This window comes from Pinus tabuliformis, chromosome 4_1 (assembly GCF_031772625.1).
Source record: "Pinus tabuliformis cultivar Carrire ecotype Pingquan chromosome 4_1, CPIR1, whole genome shotgun sequence".
Lineage (NCBI taxonomy): Eukaryota > Viridiplantae > Streptophyta > Pinopsida > Pinales > Pinaceae > Pinus > Pinus tabuliformis.
The window spans coordinates 142796946-142817716 of record NC_142303.1 but is presented as its reverse complement, the minus strand read 5'-3'; the positions used below and the strand labels follow the sequence as shown (position 1 = coordinate 142817716).

The 20771-nt window shown below is 39.9% G+C and overlaps 2 protein-coding genes across 3 annotated transcripts in view; both read right to left on the bottom strand.

Moving 5' to 3' along the window:
- The window catches only part of LOC149174608 (amino-acid permease BAT1 homolog), a 257768-nt gene that overhangs the window by 31477 nt on the left and 205520 nt on the right, over positions 1–20771 (bottom strand). The window lies entirely within an intron of this gene.
- On the bottom strand, positions 8389–10829 carry LOC149174609 (uncharacterized). Its single transcript, XM_089423851.1, has 2 exons — positions 9648–10829; positions 8389–9474 (listed from the first exon to the last, which is right to left on the bottom strand). Exons 1-2 carry the CDS (start codon positions 10800–10802, stop codon positions 8389–8391), a joined length of 2241 nt encoding a protein of 746 aa, XP_089279977.1. The 5' UTR covers positions 10803–10829.

Here is a 20771-nt window from a genome sequence, read left to right as displayed (position 1 = left end):
CTCTCCCTCTGAAATCGATCTCCTTCTCTTTGAGAATCGATTTTCCTTGGGATACTGAGTATCTACCAGTGTGTCTCCAAATGGTCCTGAAGTCTTCTCTTATAATTTTACTATTGATGAATCAACGACCGAGATTAAATCTCTAATCAACGGCTAAGATTAAAACAAACTTGATCCTTGTCTCTTAGAAACTTCTCACCCTTATCTTTATTTATACGCATTAATATTTTAATTTTCCTAAGTTTAGACTTAAGAACCCATTAAAAATATTAATTATTTTAATAACTCCTCATACGAGTGGAATTTCTCCAAACGATTTCTAGGTCTTGGAGATCTCATGTGCCTTAGCCTCTCCGCCAAATTTCAAGGCTAGAGCACATCCGATGCTACCAAAAATCAACAAAGTATGCTGCAGATGGCAGTATAGAGAAGTACAAGGCTAGGTTTGTGGCAAAGGGGTACACACAAAAGGAAGGAATAGACTATGAGGAGACCTTCACCCCAGTAGCCAGATATACCTCTACTAGATCCATTATATCCCTAACAGCTCAAATGGGATGGGAGATTCACTAGATGGATGTCAAGACAACATTCTTGAACAGGGTGATAGAAGAAGAGGTGGATATAGAACAGCCCAAAGGCTTCGAAACTCATGAAAAGAGAACTGATGTTTGCAGGTTAAAGAAAGCCATGTATGGGCTCAAGCAGGCACCCAGAGCATGGTATGGTCGGATTGATAGTTACTTGCAGCAGTTGGGATTCGTCAAGAATGATGTTGATCCCAATCTCTACTATCTAATGGTAGAGAATGAGCCACTTATTCTGGTATTATTTGTGGATGAATTGTTCCTAGGGTCATCCAGGCTTATAAAGCACTGCAAGAAGAATCTTGAAGTAAAATTCAACATGAAGGATATGGGGTTGATGCATTATTTTCTAGGGTTAGAAATTTGGCAAAAGAATGGGGAGATGTTCCTTTGGCAAGGTAGATATCGTACAAAGATTCTGAAGAGATTCAGAATGCAGGATTGCCAACCCATGGTTATGCCCATGATCACCAACTGGAATAAAATAGACGCATCAGGAGACAAGGAGGTGGACCCCACCTTGTATAGCAGCTCATTGGGTCGCTCATGTATCTGGTCAACACTAGGCCATACATTTGCTTCGTTGTCAACACCCTTAGTCAGTGCATGGTGGAACCAAAAAGGGTGCACTGAGCAGCAGCTAGGCACATTCTTAGATATGTGTGTGGAACAGTCAGACATGGGTTGAAATACACCCGAGGAGATGACATCAGATTGAATGGATTCACAGATGCAAATTGGGTAGGTAGTTCAGTAGACCGGAAAAGTACCTTCGGGTATTGCTTCAGCATTGGATCAAGAATGATCTCTTGGTGCAACAGGAAGCAGAAGTCGGTAGCTTTGAACTCAGCAGACGCTGAATATATGGCATATGGTTTATAAAATTGCTTGTGAGTTTGTTCAGGAAGAGGATGGAAGTGACCAATATTTTCTGCAATAATCAGAGTTGTATTAAAATCTCTGAGAATTCAGTATTTCATGATCAATCAAAACACATTGATATTAGATGTCACTTTATCAAAGACTGTGTTTAGCATGGGGCAGTATAGTTGCAGTATGTCTCCACAGGAAATCAAGTAGCAGACGTACTCACAAAATCTCTAGGAAGAGCTAAGTACATCCAGTTCAGGGAGCGGATGGGTATGGTAGAGAATTCGTTTCAGTACCAGAAACAGGTGGTTTCTTTGTTGCAGTGGCAAGAAATGAGACGGAGTTGCAGTACAGATGCAGTGTTGGCAGTGATAAGGCTAGCAGCAATACAGTTGCAACATTTTTGCAGTATTTTATGGATAGTGGTGTCAGACATCAGCAGCACAGAGGGAGATGTCATAGAATCAAAGTGATGCTTTAGCAGGTTGCATTACTAGAGCACATTCCTCGCTAAGAGGTGTTGAAGAAAAGTGTAACTAGGATTGGTATTTGTAAATGTAATTTTGATCTTTGTACTTCTCAAGAAAAAGAAATATTATTTTTGTAAATTATTTGAATGAGTTTCTTGCTCATACACAGGTCTAGCAAAGTCAAAGAATCAAAATCATGTTAAAGAGCCCTTCTTGAGCATGAATATGGGTCAACCTCGTGTCAAGAAGCTCTCCAAGACAAGCACCATCCTCCAAAGAAGAAGACTACAAGCAAAACGATGAAGAGAACATCATGTCAGCCTCAATATATATATATATATGTCATGTCGGCTCATATAAAAGACACAACGATTCACTTGGTCAAGTCAGCTAGACATAACCACTATATATACCCAGTTAGGGTCACCGCAAAAGAAGAGACAAGAACTCGCATTTTCTGAGATGATTCGGTTAAGTACAGGGACTGCAATCCGCATTACAGGAGAGTAACAATTCAGACTCATCTACAAACTCGGGTAAGGATAGAGACTCGGATTCACCGTGACTGTTGGATGTTTACAAGATGGGATCCTCGCAGTTAGGGTGGCAAACAGTGAAACAATTTCAGATGTATACCACAGAGGTATAGTCTCGGCATGGGTGTAATGAAGAAGGTCTCAGATCTCTGTCTCGACATACAATCATAATCTCGACATACCTTATGAACAGTCCTCACAATGACACACATTGTCTCAGCATACAAACTGTCTCGGCGCAATACTCAATCAACATACTTAACATAGTCATGTTCTTGACATAATAGTCTTGATCATAATCCTACCGAAGATAAGGTCATAATGAAGAACGATATGATGACCTCGTTGATATGGTGAAGGTCTCTATGGAAATACAGCAGTGATGTTCTCAGTGATGACAACAGTAATGAAGATCTCAACAGTACAGTGAAGATGATCTCAGCAGTGATAAATAAGAAGATTGGTGTCTTGGTCTTGGAGTGGCATAGAAGGTCAAGTGTCATGGTCTTGGTGTTCGTCAATTGGAATCTCTATAAGAAGAATTATGTGCGGGTTTTCCTCTCCAAGAGGGAGAGGCTTTGACCCTGGCAGAATGCCAACTTCTTGTGTTCTTGCCTCTCTGTTTTGGTAGTTATTTGATGAAATAAGAAACACACACTCTCATAATGTCAAAGAGAAGATTGTGCTAATAAGAAAGTAAAATGCCTCACAAATAGTTATCAAGTTGAAAAAGAATCTCATTAACTACATGTGCCTTAGATTCTTCAACAAGAGGGAGTGTTGATTTATGGTAGCATCAGATGTGCTCTAAGTCTCAAAATTTGCAGGGAGGTTGGACACATGTATTCCACAATACCTAAAAATCGTTTTGAGAAATTCCACCCGAAGATAGTTTTATTAAAATAATTAATTATTTTAAATGGGTGCCTAAGTCTAAACTTAGGAAATTAAAATAATTAAAGGGTATTAATTAAACTGAGGGTGAAACTTCCAAAAGAAGACGAGGATCAAGTCAATATGATCTGAGCCTTTGATTAACATCTATGATTATTCAATTGGAGGATTATAAGAAGGACTGTGATGGGCATTTGGAAGACACACTAGGTAGATACTTAGTTACCCAAGTAAGATCGATTTTCTCACTGGTCGAAGGTCGGCAAGAGGAAATCGAATCAGAGGGAGAGTTGCAGGTGAGAAGGAAAGAGGGCATCAACATGAGTCAGGCGTGCAGGAGCAGAAAGAAGGCGCAGAGCAGACGAAGGACAACGTAGAGGCTGTGACGCTAGGACTGCGCAATCCCTACACAAACGCTAACGCAGTGAGACGCAGAGAGGGCAAAAGGTCCTCTCCAGAGTCAGAATCTTGTTGAGAAGCATGAGAATATTGTCTGTAAAATTTCTCACAGAAATTCCTCTTCTATTCTGCTGGTTGTATCTTGTACATGAGATTTTTGCTAAAGATCAATAAAGAAACCCTCATCTGCTACACCAGTTTTCCCACATTGGGTTTTCCCGGGGACAATTATCCAAAAATTATTGTCATTGTGATTATACTTGTGCTAGTATTTTTCCTTGCATTTACTTTCCACAGTATTTTAATTGTGAACGTTGCAGTAGAATTTATTTCGATATTTGTTGTAGAAACACTGTGAATAACTTATTTCTGAATTAATAAGTAGAAGAAATAATATCAGTCACTACAGTTGGACTTCTATTTAGAAATTTTCACACGAAGGTTTGGTGCAAGTCCCGCAACAACCAGTAGCGACCACCCCTACGAAACTAACCGCCACCACCCACAGAACTAGAAGGAGAAGACCTCGATCACAATTAGATTCCACACCAGCTAGACCAATGCCTCTACCTCTCCACAGACATGAAACACCAGAGGGCAAAGTCACGAGCCACCTGCCCACACTCCAGGTCCTAGAACCTCGAGAGCCTAACCAGAGCCAACACCACCAGGCCCTCCAAAGACCTCTGGGAACTAATGAAGATCACCCAATTAAACAAACAAACAACCAAGCATCCGACAGCACATGAAGTAGACCAAGCCAAAACCCCGCTACCACCTTTATCCACTGAATTCAACCCCAAGACCCAAGAGAGAGTCTGCCAACAACTAAGGGTTTTTATTATTATGCAACAGTGAATTTATCTGGGTACAACCTGGATGCTGAAAACTGGAAATCCTCTAGAGTAAATACTGGCAAAAATAATCTGAGGGAAATTACCCACTCCGAGCAATTCCGGCACTTAAGTGCCTCTGAAAAACAAGTCGTCCATCTAGCTCTGCGCAAGCCCTACGTCACCTCTGCACAGTCCCTCAAACGCTTCAGCTCAAAACTTCTGCAAAACAAGTCGTCCTACCTGTTGTTGACTGGGAAATTGATCCTCTGGCACTCTGGAAATACTTTTTGGCCTCTGGAACTGAAAACCAATTTCACGCCAGCAAAATCGAATTGCTCACTGAAGCTTCTGCGCAGCGTCCTAGAGAAATCTTGACCGCCCTTTGCAATGCAATCACCGGATCTAGAAGTCTTCCTCCGGCTTCATTGTCTTTTCCCCTCTCTGTCTTTGCTTCCCTACTAAAGCTCGAACTCTTCCAGCACTGCTTGCTCTCTGGAAAATCGAACTCTCTAAGGAAATCAAACTCTTTGTGGTTCTCACAAGTGTGTTCTCCATCTACCCATCGACTTCTTCTTATAATCTTTTGTTGGACCTCCAACGGCCAAGATTAAAACTTAATCAAGGGCCCAGATTAATTCTTAGTCGATCTATGTGAGTTTCTAGATGATTCACACCTTATCTCAATTAATTATGATTAATTAACCCCTTTTCCTAAGTTTAGACTTAGGAAATAATTAAAAATAGGCTAATAATCTAATTGAGACACTTCTAGGTGGAATTTCCATAAATGATTTATGGGTTATGGAGAACTCCTGTGTTTTAGCCTCTCCACAAAGTTTCGAGACTAGAACACCTCCGATGCTACAGAAACTAACACTCCCTCTTAGCGAGGAAGGTGTTCTATCTAGTGTTGCACACTTTTCCACAACATCTTGTCTCTGTATCACACTCTGTCACGCTGTTGATGTCTGGGCACTACACAACTCTGATGTTGCATCTGTGCTACTGCTGACACTACCATACTACTACCAACCTTGCAACTCCCTCTCAATTGTTGTCGCTGCAACTGCAACTGAGAAGCATCCTAAACAATGAATCAACTGTGTTCAGTATGATGCACTTGTTTCGCGAGTCTTTGACTACTACTAGCTACTACATTGTCCACTGAAAAATTTGCACTGTTGTTGACCCTACACTGCTGCCAACACTACACTGCGATACTCAGCACTTGACTGCTACTAGTCTGCAACTGTCACCTTGGAATCTGACTGCATCAACTGAAGTCTGACACTGATCCATCCTGCTACTGAATATTGTGGGCCCTCATAGCAAGGTAATGATCCATGAGGAGGTCACCTCAAGGATCCTGCCGAAACTTTTGCAGTTCTAGACTACAACTCCATGTCGCCCCACCTCACGCTTGGAAGTATAGCTGCGAACATAGCAAACTCTTCCTCCAACCTAGAGGACAACTTGTCTATCTTCACGAATGTTGTTGCCTGGTCTTGCTTCTCCTACTTGTCCTCCTTTCTGAGAGGACATTGGGTACTATAGTGATCAAACTCAGCACATCTAAAGCACTTGACCTTCGACAGGTCCTTCTTCTTCTTGTCCCCCTTTCCCTGACTGGGACCCTTTGATGCTAGAGCCACATTCTCCTCTCCCTTCTCACTCTTCATGTCCTTGTTGTTGCTACCACTGATGGTGCTCTTTACTATAGCTTGCCTCAACTCCTATTGTAGATCGGCCCACATCCTGTACCACCTAGGCAAAGTGTCTCTACCCAATATGCTTTGGACGAACACTTGCCAGTCCTCCGAGACATTATTCAGTGCCAATCGTACAAGCTCTATGGGTTGGTACGCCTCCCCAACGATTGTTAACTGATCTGAGACCTCCTGAATCTGAGTGAGCGAGGGATCTATGCCCTCACCCTTCTGCATCTTGATGCTCCTCAACTTTTCATAGAGAAACATCTTTCTTGAGGCTACCGTTGGCTGCCTAGAAATGCTCCCTGGGTTCTTTTTATTCTTCTTACTGCAAAAATTTCGATTTTCTTTTAAGGAAAGCCCATAGCCCTTTGCTGTTGCCTGCATTCTCCATTAAAACTGTAAGAAACCCTCATTTCATTGAGCCCCAGCATTAACCCTCACTCCTGCAAATCTGCGTCCTCCTCTCGCTGCCCATCTGCTCCACAACTTCTCCTTGTTGTTGTGTTTTCTTCCATTTCTGCAAGCAAACACTGCTACCAGATCTTCGCTGCCATCGAGTTTCCTCTTGCCGCTATCGCTCCTTCATCCTACCCGAAGCCCTTTCCTCCTACTCCCGTGCATCCTCCCTTAGCTCCCTCGCTGCCATCGAAGCTTCAACCTGCAAAACCCCCACGCCCATTCCTCATCCCTGCCTTCCTATGTGAGTCCCTTTCTACTGCAATCCGCGGCCTCTTCTCTCCATTTGCGTGCTCTTCTCCATCCGCAACCCATTTCTATTGCTCCATTCCCTGCGCAGTCTTCTTCCCTCTCGCCGCCATTGTTCTCTCCATTCCACAACCTCCATCTCATATGACCTACATACACAACAATTCTCTCATTCGACCTTTTTAATTTTTCATTTCACTTTTTTTATTTGTATATGCGTTAGGGTTAGAATATTTTTTTATTTTCATTTGAAATTCGATTTTGTCTTGATTTATTTATTTTTCATTTCAATTTGTTTTAATTTCATTTTTTTATTTTTTTTGTTTTAGTTTTGATTTCATATTTTCTTATTTTGTTTTTACTTATGATTCTTTGATCTTGAATTTTTTATTTCCTTTTTCCATTTTTATTTTTTATTTGATTTTTGTTTTACATTTTATCTTCTTCTTTTTTACTTATGATTTGATTTTTTTTATTTTCATTTGAAAAACATAAAATTTCTAAAATTAGAAAATCATAAAAAAATTAAAAAATTAAAAAATTAAAAATCTAAAACATTAAAATATTTTAAAAATCTAAAAAGTTTAAAAAATATTCATTTTTGTGACGTGAGATTACTGAAGAATTAAATTAAAAGAGGATTTGTGCTAATACATTAAAAATTTTAATGTGGCCCATGGCCCATTAAAATTTCGATTTATTAACCCTTTTAATTTACTTTTGTCACATTAAAAATTTAATCTCTTCATTTTACCACATTAAATTAATTTCCTAAGGAATAATTAAATACGGCAAATTTTCAAAAAATCTGGATACGATACGGCAGGAAACGGCACATAATAAATATATAAAAATTTAAAATATATATATATATATTAAAAATAAAAAATTCATATTACCATTCATATTTTAGAATCTAAATTATCATCTATGATCTATCATGATTCATGATTCATCATCATCAATTCAAGTTTCAACTTTCAAAGTTTCAACATATGCCATATGGCATAAACATTCAACATTGCCATCATCATTAACGATTATTATAACATTCATGATTCAAGTTTCAAGTTTCAACATATCATCAGACATCAAGTTTTTGTTTCAAATTTCAAACAATGTTTATCAACATGACAAACATCAAGTTATCAACATGACAAGTTACAAATTACAATTTACAAACTTACACAAACACCATCATTACCAAAATTAATAATGCATACTAATTACTACATACTATGATAATGAAAGTACAAATTTCAAAATGAACTATGACTGGCAGTCTACTATCATAATATCATTACTCATAATTCATATGGTTGTTCAAAAGTTTAAAAGTTAAAAGTTAAAAGTTAAAACACCATCATAAATTACAAATTTTACATATCATCAAATATGTCTTCATTCATGCCACTATAATGTTCCACTTCCACATCCTCTCTAGAAGTGGCACTGGGAGTGGGAACATTGCTTCCATGTCCACTTGAAGATGCACCTATTCCCAGTGATGGCTCCGAATCAAACAAACTCATGTGAGACATGGCATTCAATGTCATATCCAAGTCAGGCAACTCTGGTTCCACGTCCCATAATTTGGTGGGCCCAAATTTGTATTCATCTCTCTTGTGTGACAGAAGGCGAAGGTTTGAATGAATATACACTAGTTCCTCAGCCTTCTTAGAGCCCAATCTATTTCGCTTCACTGAATGGATGAAGCCGTATGTACTCCAGTTCCTTTCTGCTGAAGAAGAACTAGCAACCTGTGACAAGACCTTGATGGCCAATTTTTGGATATGTGGAAGTGCCCCACCATAGAAGTTCCACCACTCAATTGGACTTAATCTGCTCTTGTCCCGCATACACTCAATATCACAACCCCAACCCTCCGATCCCACAAAATGAGAAAACTGTGCACGAATCCGAAGCCCAATTTCAGGATCTACAAAAAGCTTTCTAAAAGCATTTTTAAATCCTTCTGCGACTTCTGGGTCTTTGTTTGGTGCGCTTCTTTCTGGATCACGTAGCAACTCTGCAGCATAATATTTTGGATTCAGTGCATAGGCTAAAAGGTGCAATGGAGTGGTCATCTTGTTCCACCTTTTGGTCAATATATCTTTTACTTCTCTGTAAAAGATTTCATCTGGGTCATTCTCCTTGGCATTTATAACCAACCTTATCTTCTCTATCATGGAATCAATGCCCTCATACACCTCTCCCAGATTAGGCATATCTGTGTCAAACATACGGAGCAAATCCACAATTGGCTTAGTAAATGCCAAGAGGTACTCCACCTTATCCCACCATTCATCATCAACAACCAACCGTTTCATTGCTTGTGCTCTATCAGATTGGGATTGCCTCCATTGATTCCAAAGAGAACTGCATACCATTGATTGTAATGCATCTTTCACCTGCATGAGCCTTGTTAAGACTATGATGTGAGAAGCAAATCGAGTCTCAGCAACCTGCAGGTGTCAAATTGCCAATGTTTCAAATTTCAATCAATTTGAAAATCAAAAATCATAATTTGAATCAAATTATTTGATTGAATAACCTATTATGATTCATCAATTTAGATATTTGAATTTAGAGTCAAATATTTAATAAACTTTAAACTTTAAAGTTTAAGTATATGTACCTTAAGGAGCTCCAACTTAGCAAATTCCCTGTAGATGCCTTGGGACATGTGGTGGTTTGTGATAAAGGCTTGAATTTCTTTTGCCTCTTCAAATATTTTTCGAATCCACTCAATTTGCTTCCCCAACTTGCTCAACATGAGGTTCAATGAATGCACAGCACAAGGGGTCCAAAAAATGTGTTGATATTTGCCTTCAACAATTAGGCCTGCTGCTCTACACACCGTTGCATTGTCAGTTATTACCTGGACAACATTTTCAGGCCCCACCAATTCAATTGCTTCAATCAAGATGTTAGCAATGAATTGAGAATCTTTCACCTGCCCCTCACAATCCACTGCCTTCAAAAACATTGCCCCATGTGGGCTCTGAGCAATCACATTGATCAAAGGCCTATTTCTTTGATCTTTCCATCCATCAAAAATGATGGACACCCCTGAAATGAGCCATGAATCACGAATGGGGGCTAATTTAGCCTCCAAATCTAACTTTTGAGCACTCAACAATGTGGTGCGTATCTTCTCATACCCAGGGCTCTTGTACCCTCTTGGGGCTTCATTCAAACATTTTACCATCTTTGCCCAGTAAGGAGATCGCACAAGGTTAAAGGGAAGGCCATTTGCATAAATGCATTGGGCTACAGCTGCATCTGCTATCTCTCGAGCATCATTATTAAAACTCTTCTCAAGCGGTCCCAAATTTGACCGCTTTGACCCAACAATTCCATGAGAATAAAGTGGAGGCTTTGATGAAGATGCTCCCAACCTTGTTGAGTGTTTTAAATGGGAGGCAGGATTTGCTTCATTTGCTTTAGCATCTGCCTCTTCTTGTTCTCTCTGATATTTTGCAATTTTTACCTTGCTTAAACCATTTCCATCTTTCCCATTCTCTTTAGGTGGGCCACTACATATTCGAACCCCATTGTTTTTTAACCCAAGCAAATGTGCTTTAACCCGTGTGTATGACCCCTTAAACTCCTTTTTACACTCACTGCAAACCCATGCCAATGATCCACCTCCTTGGATCTTCCCAACAGTAGTGACATATTTCCAAAGTGGTGACTTTGGATCAACTTTCTGGGTTGTTTCAGTGTCCTGTGCCACTTCCTCTGCCTCATGAATGGCTGAACTTGAAGTTGCCATGAATGATGATGACATTCACTGAAGTCTGAAACTGAAAAAAGAAAATTGACAAATATATTATATCAGTCTTCAAGTTCAGAATCCAGATATGTATTTTACTATTTAAAAAAATTTATTTGGTCATTTCTGGATGCTAATAAAATTATGTCATCATTTATTTATAAAATTATATGCCTTTCTCTTTACTCTGTTTCATAATGACAGCGAACATTGAAGCAAGAAGTTAGAACACTGTTCTTAGAACAACAGCCACTGTTGGGGAAACAGTTTGGCTGTTACCTAGATCAGATCACAATTATTATTATACAGAGACATGCACTTCAGCCATCTGAGATCTCATTCTGGTGAAGTAGCTGGTGTTCTGTTTACAGTTACACTGTGTAATTGAAGGTGGCTTCCTACAGCCAGCTCCATGGCCTATTGGAACCTAAAATAGTAAAATGCCAATGCACAGCACAGAAACCTAGCTATGACTTAAATGAATTCTTAATGGATGGGTTGTTCTATGAAAAACCTAGCCCTACAGCAGAACTAAACCATGTCAAAGTACAGCAGCATGTTTCAGAGTTCAGAAAAGTTCAAGTGAAGCTGATTGGACTTCAGAGCACTGTGTAGGCTTGGCACTCCTTGATGATGAAGGCCCTATTATCCAATTTTTAAACAGAGATATTGCCTCCTACAGAATTCAACCTATGAAGACAGGGACGTACATACAAAAGCCATTAAAGATCATGCGGATCTTCCTGCTAGATGTAAAGAGAAAAGAAATGCTTCTGCTATGTCCAAGGTGGACAGGGTTTATGATGAAATTAAGGTCAGACTTGTTTCGGTGGCCTATTTGTCCTCTTATCTTGAAGATAGTTTAAATTACCATCCCGCTGAGCAAGTTGGATATTCTTTCTTGATAAGTAGACAATGTGACTGCTGGTGCAAGCACAGAATTAACCCAGACAAGCTCAGCATTGTCAAAGGACAGGTGTATAACTCAGACAGCATGGATGAAGATTCTAAATCTTGTGCAAACTGCAATGAGCTCTTGCGTCTTAGTCTTTAGATTTATATGACTGTTCTAACTTCTAATACACATATTATTGCATCAATCTGCAATATCTGAAGTATTGCTCTAATATATGTGAAATCGCATAAAAGAAAAAAAATGTAGCGATGCATTTATTCGAGCGTTCACTCAGCACTGCGTCTCTTTTCACATTGTTGAATCGGGCCATAGGATCGGGCAAAGGTTTTTGAATCGGGCCATAGGTTTTTGACTCAAAATATGATGCATATATATTATAAATCCCAAACTTAATTTTATGAAAACCCAAAGCAAAGCTATTAAAAGTTAAAACAGTAAAACTATGACTATAAGCGAACAGTGATAAGCTGTGTTACATGTACCTTGAGGCTTGTAGTTGTCCAACGATGCCGGCAGGAACCAGTCACTCCACGCAATGAAATTTGAAAACTGAAACTGAAAACTCTCAGCGGCGGCACTCGGCAGTGAACTCAGCGGCGACACTCACTCAGAACTCTTCATACTTGTCGTTTAGGGATTAGGTTAGGTAAGATAGTTATACTAGTGAATAGAATGAAGTTTGAACATTGAATACCGTCGGCTTAAAGTGAAGTTCAAAACCTAAAAATTAAAATGCCAGATTTTGAAAATCTGTTCCCGGCGGCCAAGTGAAAGCGACTGAAACGTATTGAAATTTTTTAGATACGAATTCGATTTTGCAGATACGTTTTAAAAAATTCGAAATACGTTTTCAGTTTCTCTGAAACGTATCAATTTTTTTTAAACGGGACGTTTTTTCCTTCAAAACGCCTGAAAAACGGCAAAAAAAAATTTGATACGTTTCCAAACCAGCAAAAACGTTTTTCGGCCGTTTTTTTGCCGTTTCTGGGCTGAATACGTTTCTGATACGTAAAACGGCGTTTTTGCCTGCCAGGGAGCCGTTTCCGGTATCTTTCGTGGTAAGTGATTTCTCTATTGGCAAGTGCGATTAATGTTTTAAAAAATTATATTGCCTATTGGAAAATTGTTCTGGATCTAAATTCTATATGAAAATTATTTTAAATCTGGAATCTCTTGCATATTGCAGTTTCGGGCGTTTACATTTAATCGTTCATGATCGTCACTATTTGTCACATTTATAAATTGCTCTGGGTAACTTGTTTTTATTTAGTCTTTTGGTTAATTGAATACTAAGGCATTGGTCTATAATCATTTCTATCATGTGGTTGTGTCTTGTGTTTAAAACTTTAATCTATCCATCTCAATTGACCAAGATTTGTTCTACATTCGTCAAGTTGTCCATCTTTAAGTCTCCTAAAGCCTGTGTTTCACAAGCTATCCTCATTCATTCACCCCAGGGACTACCCCCCTTGACTTGTCTAGGAGAGAGTCTAATCAGAGTGAATAAAGATTAAATTGACAGCCCTTACTCTAAGCATTGTCGCAGTGCCTTGACACTTTGTGTGACAACAGGGCCACAATCCCTTATACATTGGTAGTTGAGTGTACATCACAAGGGACTGATTTTGTACATTGGTTGAGCACTCCAGTAATTCTAGATAATAAAATGTGATTTGCAATGGGTCTATAAAATGACACGCCAGAAGAAGAATGTGATGGGAGCCTCGTAAAGCGTAGGCATGTTGGAGCGTATGAGTAATTGGATTGTTGAGCGTGGCTGAAGGCTGAATAGTTGACACCAAACAGTGAGAGACTTTCACCTGGAATACACTGCTAAAATTGCCTCTGAATTTACTCACTATACTGAAGGTTGCCTTGGTGAAATATATATCAGGTTCTACTATTCTTAACTGCTCACTGTATATTTAAATTTCGAAGCAAGGAAAGGTTGTTTGCATGGAGTCATCGTCATATAACAACAATATATATATTTATGGGTCTGATATTACAATGTAAGCCTGTTTTTTAGTCTGTTGGTAGATGTTGGAGCATTACATAAATAGTCCTGGACTGTCTTGAGCACCACATCTTTGTATCACATACTACACATTTCTACTGGCAGCTACTACAAACCAGGTTCCACTTTGTGTTTACTTCTTAACATATTAAGCCAGAATATCTACTGTTGATGTACAACCAACTGAAGAGCCTGTGATCTTATTGAAAATTATCTTCATTCCATCCATCATTATATTGTTGTAGCAGAGGATCCACAATATTTGCCTTGTGTGAAACTTTGTAAATCTACGAGGTCAGGGTTTGTGCATTGATATGGTTTGCCAAGTCAATTGCTGAATAGGTTTGTGTCGTGTTGGTCATATGTGATTAGTCAATTGTTAGTCGCTAAGTAAAAGTCATGTATGTATGAAGCCATTCTATGTAGTGTTGCTAAAGTCATTTTGATGAGGAGAGAGGGTTGGATAACTTCTGCCCAGAGTATTGTTGCTAGAACTAAGCGTGTTTTGTCACAAAAAGGGCTAAATGATTGATTGCTGAGTATTATGCCATGTATGCTCCTAGTCAAATGTGAGAGATCTATGTATTAGGGCAGCTATTGAGTCAAGTATTATCACTGTCAGAGTCATGCATAAGTCAGTTTGATGTACTTGTCATTCTTCAGCTAAAACATGGATCGAACCTTCAAAAATTCCCTTAATAAACTAGCAGCAACCACCAACAAATCCTTTTCCAAGGGGATACTCACTTTGCTACAACAAAAGCAGCCACAAAAAGAGCATGAGTTGGGACACAAAATTTATGCACTTGGAACAGATTTGAGATGCATGGGGGTTACAACAAGGGCCCTTCTCAAGCTTGAAAATTTTGCTTCACTCCTTTCTAAGGTGCATCAGTCAGATGGAAAAAACTTAATTTGGGCTCTAAAACCAGCCATGCTTGCTCTCATACAACACGAATTTTTGGAGCATCCTTGTATAGGAGCCAAACTTCCAATTGCCTCTTGTCTTAGTAGTATCATGATGTTGACCGCACCCATACCTCCTTACAGTGATGACATTATGAGGAGAGTCTTCAGATTGATACTAGAGACCTTTTAGGATTTGGATAACAGTGAGGGCCCTACCTTTGGGAAGAGGCTAGAGATTCTAGAAGTCATGGCATTGGTCAGATCTTATGACCTCATGTTTGATTTGGAGTGTGACGATTTGATCCTGCAAATGTTCCAATGCCTCTTCAGCATTAAGAAACATCAACCTGATATGGTCATAACACACACGCGGTCCATTTTGTCCTCATGTATGGGAGGCCATGATGCCATTTGTAGGAGGTTGCAGTCTAAGTTGTTGGCCATTTGGAGGGAAGAACAGTGGGTTTCACTTGCTGCTTATGAACTAGCCAAAAGGTTAGTTGAGCAGAACATTGGACTGTTCAAGAGACGGTTGACCCTGGAGGAGTTGCAGTGGATTTATGGTGACCAACCATGTCACAAGAATGAGTTGAGGAGGAAGGGTCTTTACTTCATTTGGAAGGAACCTTGGGGACCCGACCACTCGTGCTTGAGTGATGCAGAGGAGATGAAAGGGGCAGAGGAAGAGGAGATCCCTTCTGACTTTCAGGCTGAGGATTCTGTTTTTATGGTTGATTCCATGAGTTCATATGAGGATACCCCTAAGGAGCATGAGAGGTCATATGGCTATATTGGCAGCAGCCCAAGTATTCATTCATGTGAGATGGAGTACGATGAGCAGCGTATTGTCCGAAGGGTAGACTTGCCAAGTCAGCGACTGATGATTTAGCATGGAGAGCACATAGAGGAGCAGGAGTCAGCTGAGGGGGACAATATGCATAGTGTGGAGAGCCAGTTGGGGGTTCATGTTGAGCCCATACCAGCCTTTGATGAGTAGCAGACAAATGCACAGATAGCCAGCAAGGTTGTAGTACTTGCAGACACTTGTCGTCAAAGGGTGTTGGAGATTGACAGGTTAGCTTGGCAGGTGGTTGGTAGATTGGAGCATGGAATTTTCAGTCAGATGAGGTAGGATCTTTTGGAAAGGGTGGTGCATCCATCTTTGGGCCAACCCACTGATGAGGTGCAGATAGATGCACAAGTAGCTAGCAGAGTTGCAGTACTCTCAGGGAGTAACCCTCTCCAAAAGTACATAAACATGCGTGCAGTGCAATTTGGCCATGTGTACCCGTTCTAGGGAGAGAGACAGGATTTTCTCGATGGATATTGTTGATTGGCCAGACAGAGTTGTGTGAGATGGGCATGGTGCAACATAGGGGACTTGTTCCATATACAGGTGCCTATGCATTCGGGATAGATTGGCGGGAGATCATGAGTTGGTATCCTACTAATGGAGTATCATTGATAGTCATAGCTATAACACAATAGGAGCCATGGAACATTGATACTTGTTCTTGGTGGAATTGGGATCTAGGAGGATTTGTTGATGACAAGTTCAGTCATAGATTGGTCTAGGATCTAGGCATTGAGGGGTCCATTCAAGGTGGGTTGACACAGAGGCATAGCATCACCTAGTGGTTTGTATGGGATCCGGGCATTGGGTCCCAATTGCATTGGGCCACCAGATTGGTCCACAGGTTTGGATTGCTTGAGGGAAAGCAATCTTGGAGCAGGAGGATTTGTCATGTTCCTTTTTTTGGTTTCCCTTATGGCAGGGTCGGGATGGACTTCTAGGGTTGGAGGTAGCTAGGTCACAAGAGTTGGTTTACTCTATCAGCGGGCCCAGGGGATTTTGGAGGGGTTTTGAGGAGTTTCTATGAGGTATGATGGCATTCACTTGGTACATTCCATCATCCGCACAATTTTCCTTTCATTTTGGTGCATTCCAACAACTTTCAAAATAGAGTTATTGATGGGCCTGACTGCTTAAGGTGGCATTCCGAGAAGAATACTTGACAAAACCCCTTAGTGTAATAGCTCGTTGGAACCAAAACAAGAAGATATAAAATATGGGATGCTTAGAAGTGAATTTTAGTGTCATGAGGAGGTATGGTGGCCAATTTACCATTCCCCACATTAAAAAGATATTTTAATTGAATTAAAAAGAGAGAAATGTGCTCAATGATTAAAATAATAATAAATTAAGAGGTTCTAGAGGGGTCCATCAGATCTATAAAAGGAGGAGGAGGAGGCCATTAGAGGACATCTTGGATTTGACATTTCTTTTTGTATGAGAGGTTGAGAACCTGATTCTCTACTTCATTGGTAGCCCCGGGACGGAAAACCTCGGGTATGTTGTTGAGTGTTGGAAGAAAACCCAACTCTCTTTGAGGAGACTTCTACCAGGAGTTTCATAGAGCTTCAGGGATATTGGAGTGAGGATCATTCAGGTCCTCAATGGGTGCTTCATTGTCTTTCAGTTAATTTAGTGGCAGTTATTGTTCAAAGGAGAGTGCAACAGTTGTGGAGTTTTGAGAGATCAGGATCAACATATCAGCAAAATATTTGGAGTTCCACTCAGCTATCATCTTTCCTATTTTGTCTCAAATATTTCTAGTTGTACTCTGCATGCTATATTATAATAAATGAAGCTGGATCATTTCTTGTGTTGCATTTTCTAATGTTATTTGAGTTTCCGCGTTTACTTCTGCAAATTGTCAATGTATTTTTGTGCTTGTATAATTTATCGGTTGCTATTTATTGGTCATTTTGGAGCAATTTTTTGGGTTTTTGGCAAAAATACCGACATAAAATTTTATAAAGAAAATTCTCAGTAAAATACCACAAAATTCCCAAATGGGATATTAGACTGTAATAAGTGTGTTCAGATCTGATATAACAACAGTAAGTACATCATAAGAGGGCTAAAGTGCTCATAACTTCATTGGTTTGACATTTGTTATCTCATTGTTCATATTTGGCTAGTATATGCTTATCATTTTGCACTTAAAAGAGGGTTTGGAGTGACTTTACTTACCACTGTCACAGATCTATCTTTCTTCAGTAACATTGGAATACGAGTTACATAAGTGCTTCATTGTTTTACACTCTAATTGTTACTTGTTTCATGGTTTTAACTTTTAAGTGCTATTGTGAAGAAGCTTGCTAAGCATTTGGATCTAACATTTGCTTGTCTCTTGTAAGCTCTTTCATAATCTCTAAAGATCATTAACTTTGCACTGAATTCACTCACATAAGCACTTAATCAAGAATTGAATATCATTGAATGTTTCTTAAGTGAATTTGTGAAGCACATCTCATGATAAATCATTTTATGTTAAAGAGTATTGGCTAAGAACGCTTGGAATTTTATTGTTGTTGATTTCAGGCAGCATCGAATGTGCTCTAAGCCTCAAACTTTGCAAGGAGGCTCGAACACATGTATTCCACAATACCCAGAAATCGTTTTGGGAAATTCCACCCGGAGACAGTTTTATTAGAATAATTAATTATTTTTAATGGGTGCCTACGTCTAAACTTAGGAAATTAAAATAATTAAAGGGTATTAATCAAACTGTGGGTGAAACTCCTAAAAGAGGACAAGGATCAAGCCAAAATGATCTGAGCCATTGATTAGAATCTAATCTGGGTCGTCGGTTATCAACAAAAGGATTATAAGAGGAGGCTTGATGGGCATTTGGAAAACACATCGAGTGGGAGATCAAAGATCGAATTTCTGAAGAGAGCAACACAGTAGTTTCCAGTGAAATTTGAAGTGATTTCTTGCAGTGAGGGGTAGGGATAGTTCCTATTGGAGATTTCTCCTGATCCGGGAATAATTAGCAGAGGAGGTAGAGAGAGATCCGGGAGAGGTAGCGCAGAGGCTACGCTGGGCAAAGTAGGCTGACGTAGAGGCAGCACAAAGCCTTGAGGAGATCCGTGGTTTTGCTGGAGAGATCAATTTCTGAATTTGGAAGTCAAGCTGTGAGACTGGGAGGACAAAATCGAAGTCTCAGAGAGGCAAATCGATCAGCAGAAGGGCTGACGTGTCCCTAGGAGCTGTGACGTTGGGCCTACGCAAAGGCAGCAAGGGACAAGCCATTATGTGGCTGAATCAGTCATGATCGCCATTGATAGTGTGAGGTATTTATCACTAATCTTCTATTAGTCATATTCTCTGTATTGGATAGCCAACAAGGCATCCAAAGATTGTATTCAAAAAACTACTGCTTAATAATACCAACCCTCAGTTGCTGCACCAGTTTTCCCGCATTGGGTAGGGGACATTTGTCCAAAAACAACGGTGTAATGTGTTGTGTATTTCTTTCTTGCTCAGTTTCTTGTTTCTGCTTATAATTTAATTGGTGAAGACTACAGTGTATTAGTTTCGGTGTTTATTGTAGGAAACAGTAATAATTTGTTCAGTAATTAACAGATAGAAGGAACTTAATCACTTGTTGCAGTGGTGATTCGGGTAATCGAATTTTCACATGGAATAAGAGCTACAGTTGAAGCAAAAGAGCAGAGCCGAAAGAGCCCAGCACTGAAGAGAAGGAGGGTCAAAGTGTTGCATAGGCAGCAAATCGAATCCCATAGTTTTAAAATTCGGCCATTTCGAAACCGAAACGACCAAGTTGATCCATTTCGTTGCCCTCAGAAGTGACTCGGTAGAAGAAACGGTTCGTTTGGCTGACTCGGCCGAGTCACAAACAGCGGCCCTTAACCCCAGTAAAACAGCGATTTAACAATTTTTTAATGATTTTTTAAGGTGTTTGCTGATTGGTTTGGACTCCAATGTGTTTTATGAATTAGTTAAATGTTATTTGGGGTCCATTTCCCCCTCCCAAACCCTATTTAACACACTCAAATGCTCTGTACTATTGATATGCTATTCAAATTTCATGGTAATGTTAAATTCTTAAAGTAAAAGTGACATTCTCCTTAATCTTCATTTTCATCCTTTTACTTAAATTTTTAACATTACCATGAAATGACTCAGGATGTTTGAGAGTGGTTTCAGCCTCATTGGATTTCATATGGAGAAAGTAGAATTTTAGATTTCATTCAAAATCCAGCAGACTTATCAGTTTTTCACGATTTCAGGATTGGAGGATTGCAATGTTTCCATTGAATTTTGTCATGTATTAGGGTATGGAACTCGTATTTAATCAAGAGCACCAATCCCTCTATGTACCTTGATGTTAGTGACATTGGTTGTCGAACTCCTCTGGGATTCGCTCCCAAACCAGGAGCTTCTGAAAATGTCGCTCCCGCTCCCGTTTTCGCTCTCGCTCCCCACTTTCGCTCCTGCTCCCAAGTAACACTGAGCCAGATGATGTTGGCAACTCTAGCAGTAGCCACTAGCCAGTAGTACTGGTCACAGACTTTTGTTGTAGAGGCCATTTATAGCCTCCTTGGTTATGTGTTTTTGTTTTGATCTCTATATCATCATCGTGTATGTATTGGACAATGCATTGGGTGCCATTTTGATATAATGGATATATTCATGAGCCTACTTTGATCATATGTTGTCTTCTATCTATATTCTAATGCTGTGTGTTTGGGAACATGAATGAAAATCTTTAAAATTATGTGTTTTTATAAAAAATAAATATTTAATGTATTTTTTACAACGACCGAGTCATTGAAATCGAGCCGGCCGAGTCGATACCGAGTCGGAGTCGGAGTCGGAGTCGACCCTTGGCCGAGTCGGAGTCGGAGTCGAAGTTTTAAAACTATGTCGAATCCCCAGAGGGATTGCGTAGTCCAGACCAGGAGGGCAAAGATTTTTGAGGAAGGTCTCTCTCTGAGTGAGTCGACAGAGAGGTAAGACTTCCAGATCGAAGTTTGCCAGTGTCAGAGGGAGCAACGCAAAAGCTTCAATGAAGAGGAAGTTTTTGGTGACGCAATTTTCTGCAGCAATTGCTGGGGCAGAAAAACGTCAGAAGGAAGAAGAGAGACATTGTTGAGGGAATTCTTCCTCAAAGGACTTCCAGCCAAGAAGTTTGAATTCTCATTTGTTGAGCAGCAGCAGGGAGCAACAGATCTACTAACTCCAGCAGGGAGTGCATAGGCCAGCCCAGTAGCAGCGCAAAGGAGAGAGGAAGCAGTTCGACACTTTCGTCGGCAGAGATGGCAGCCA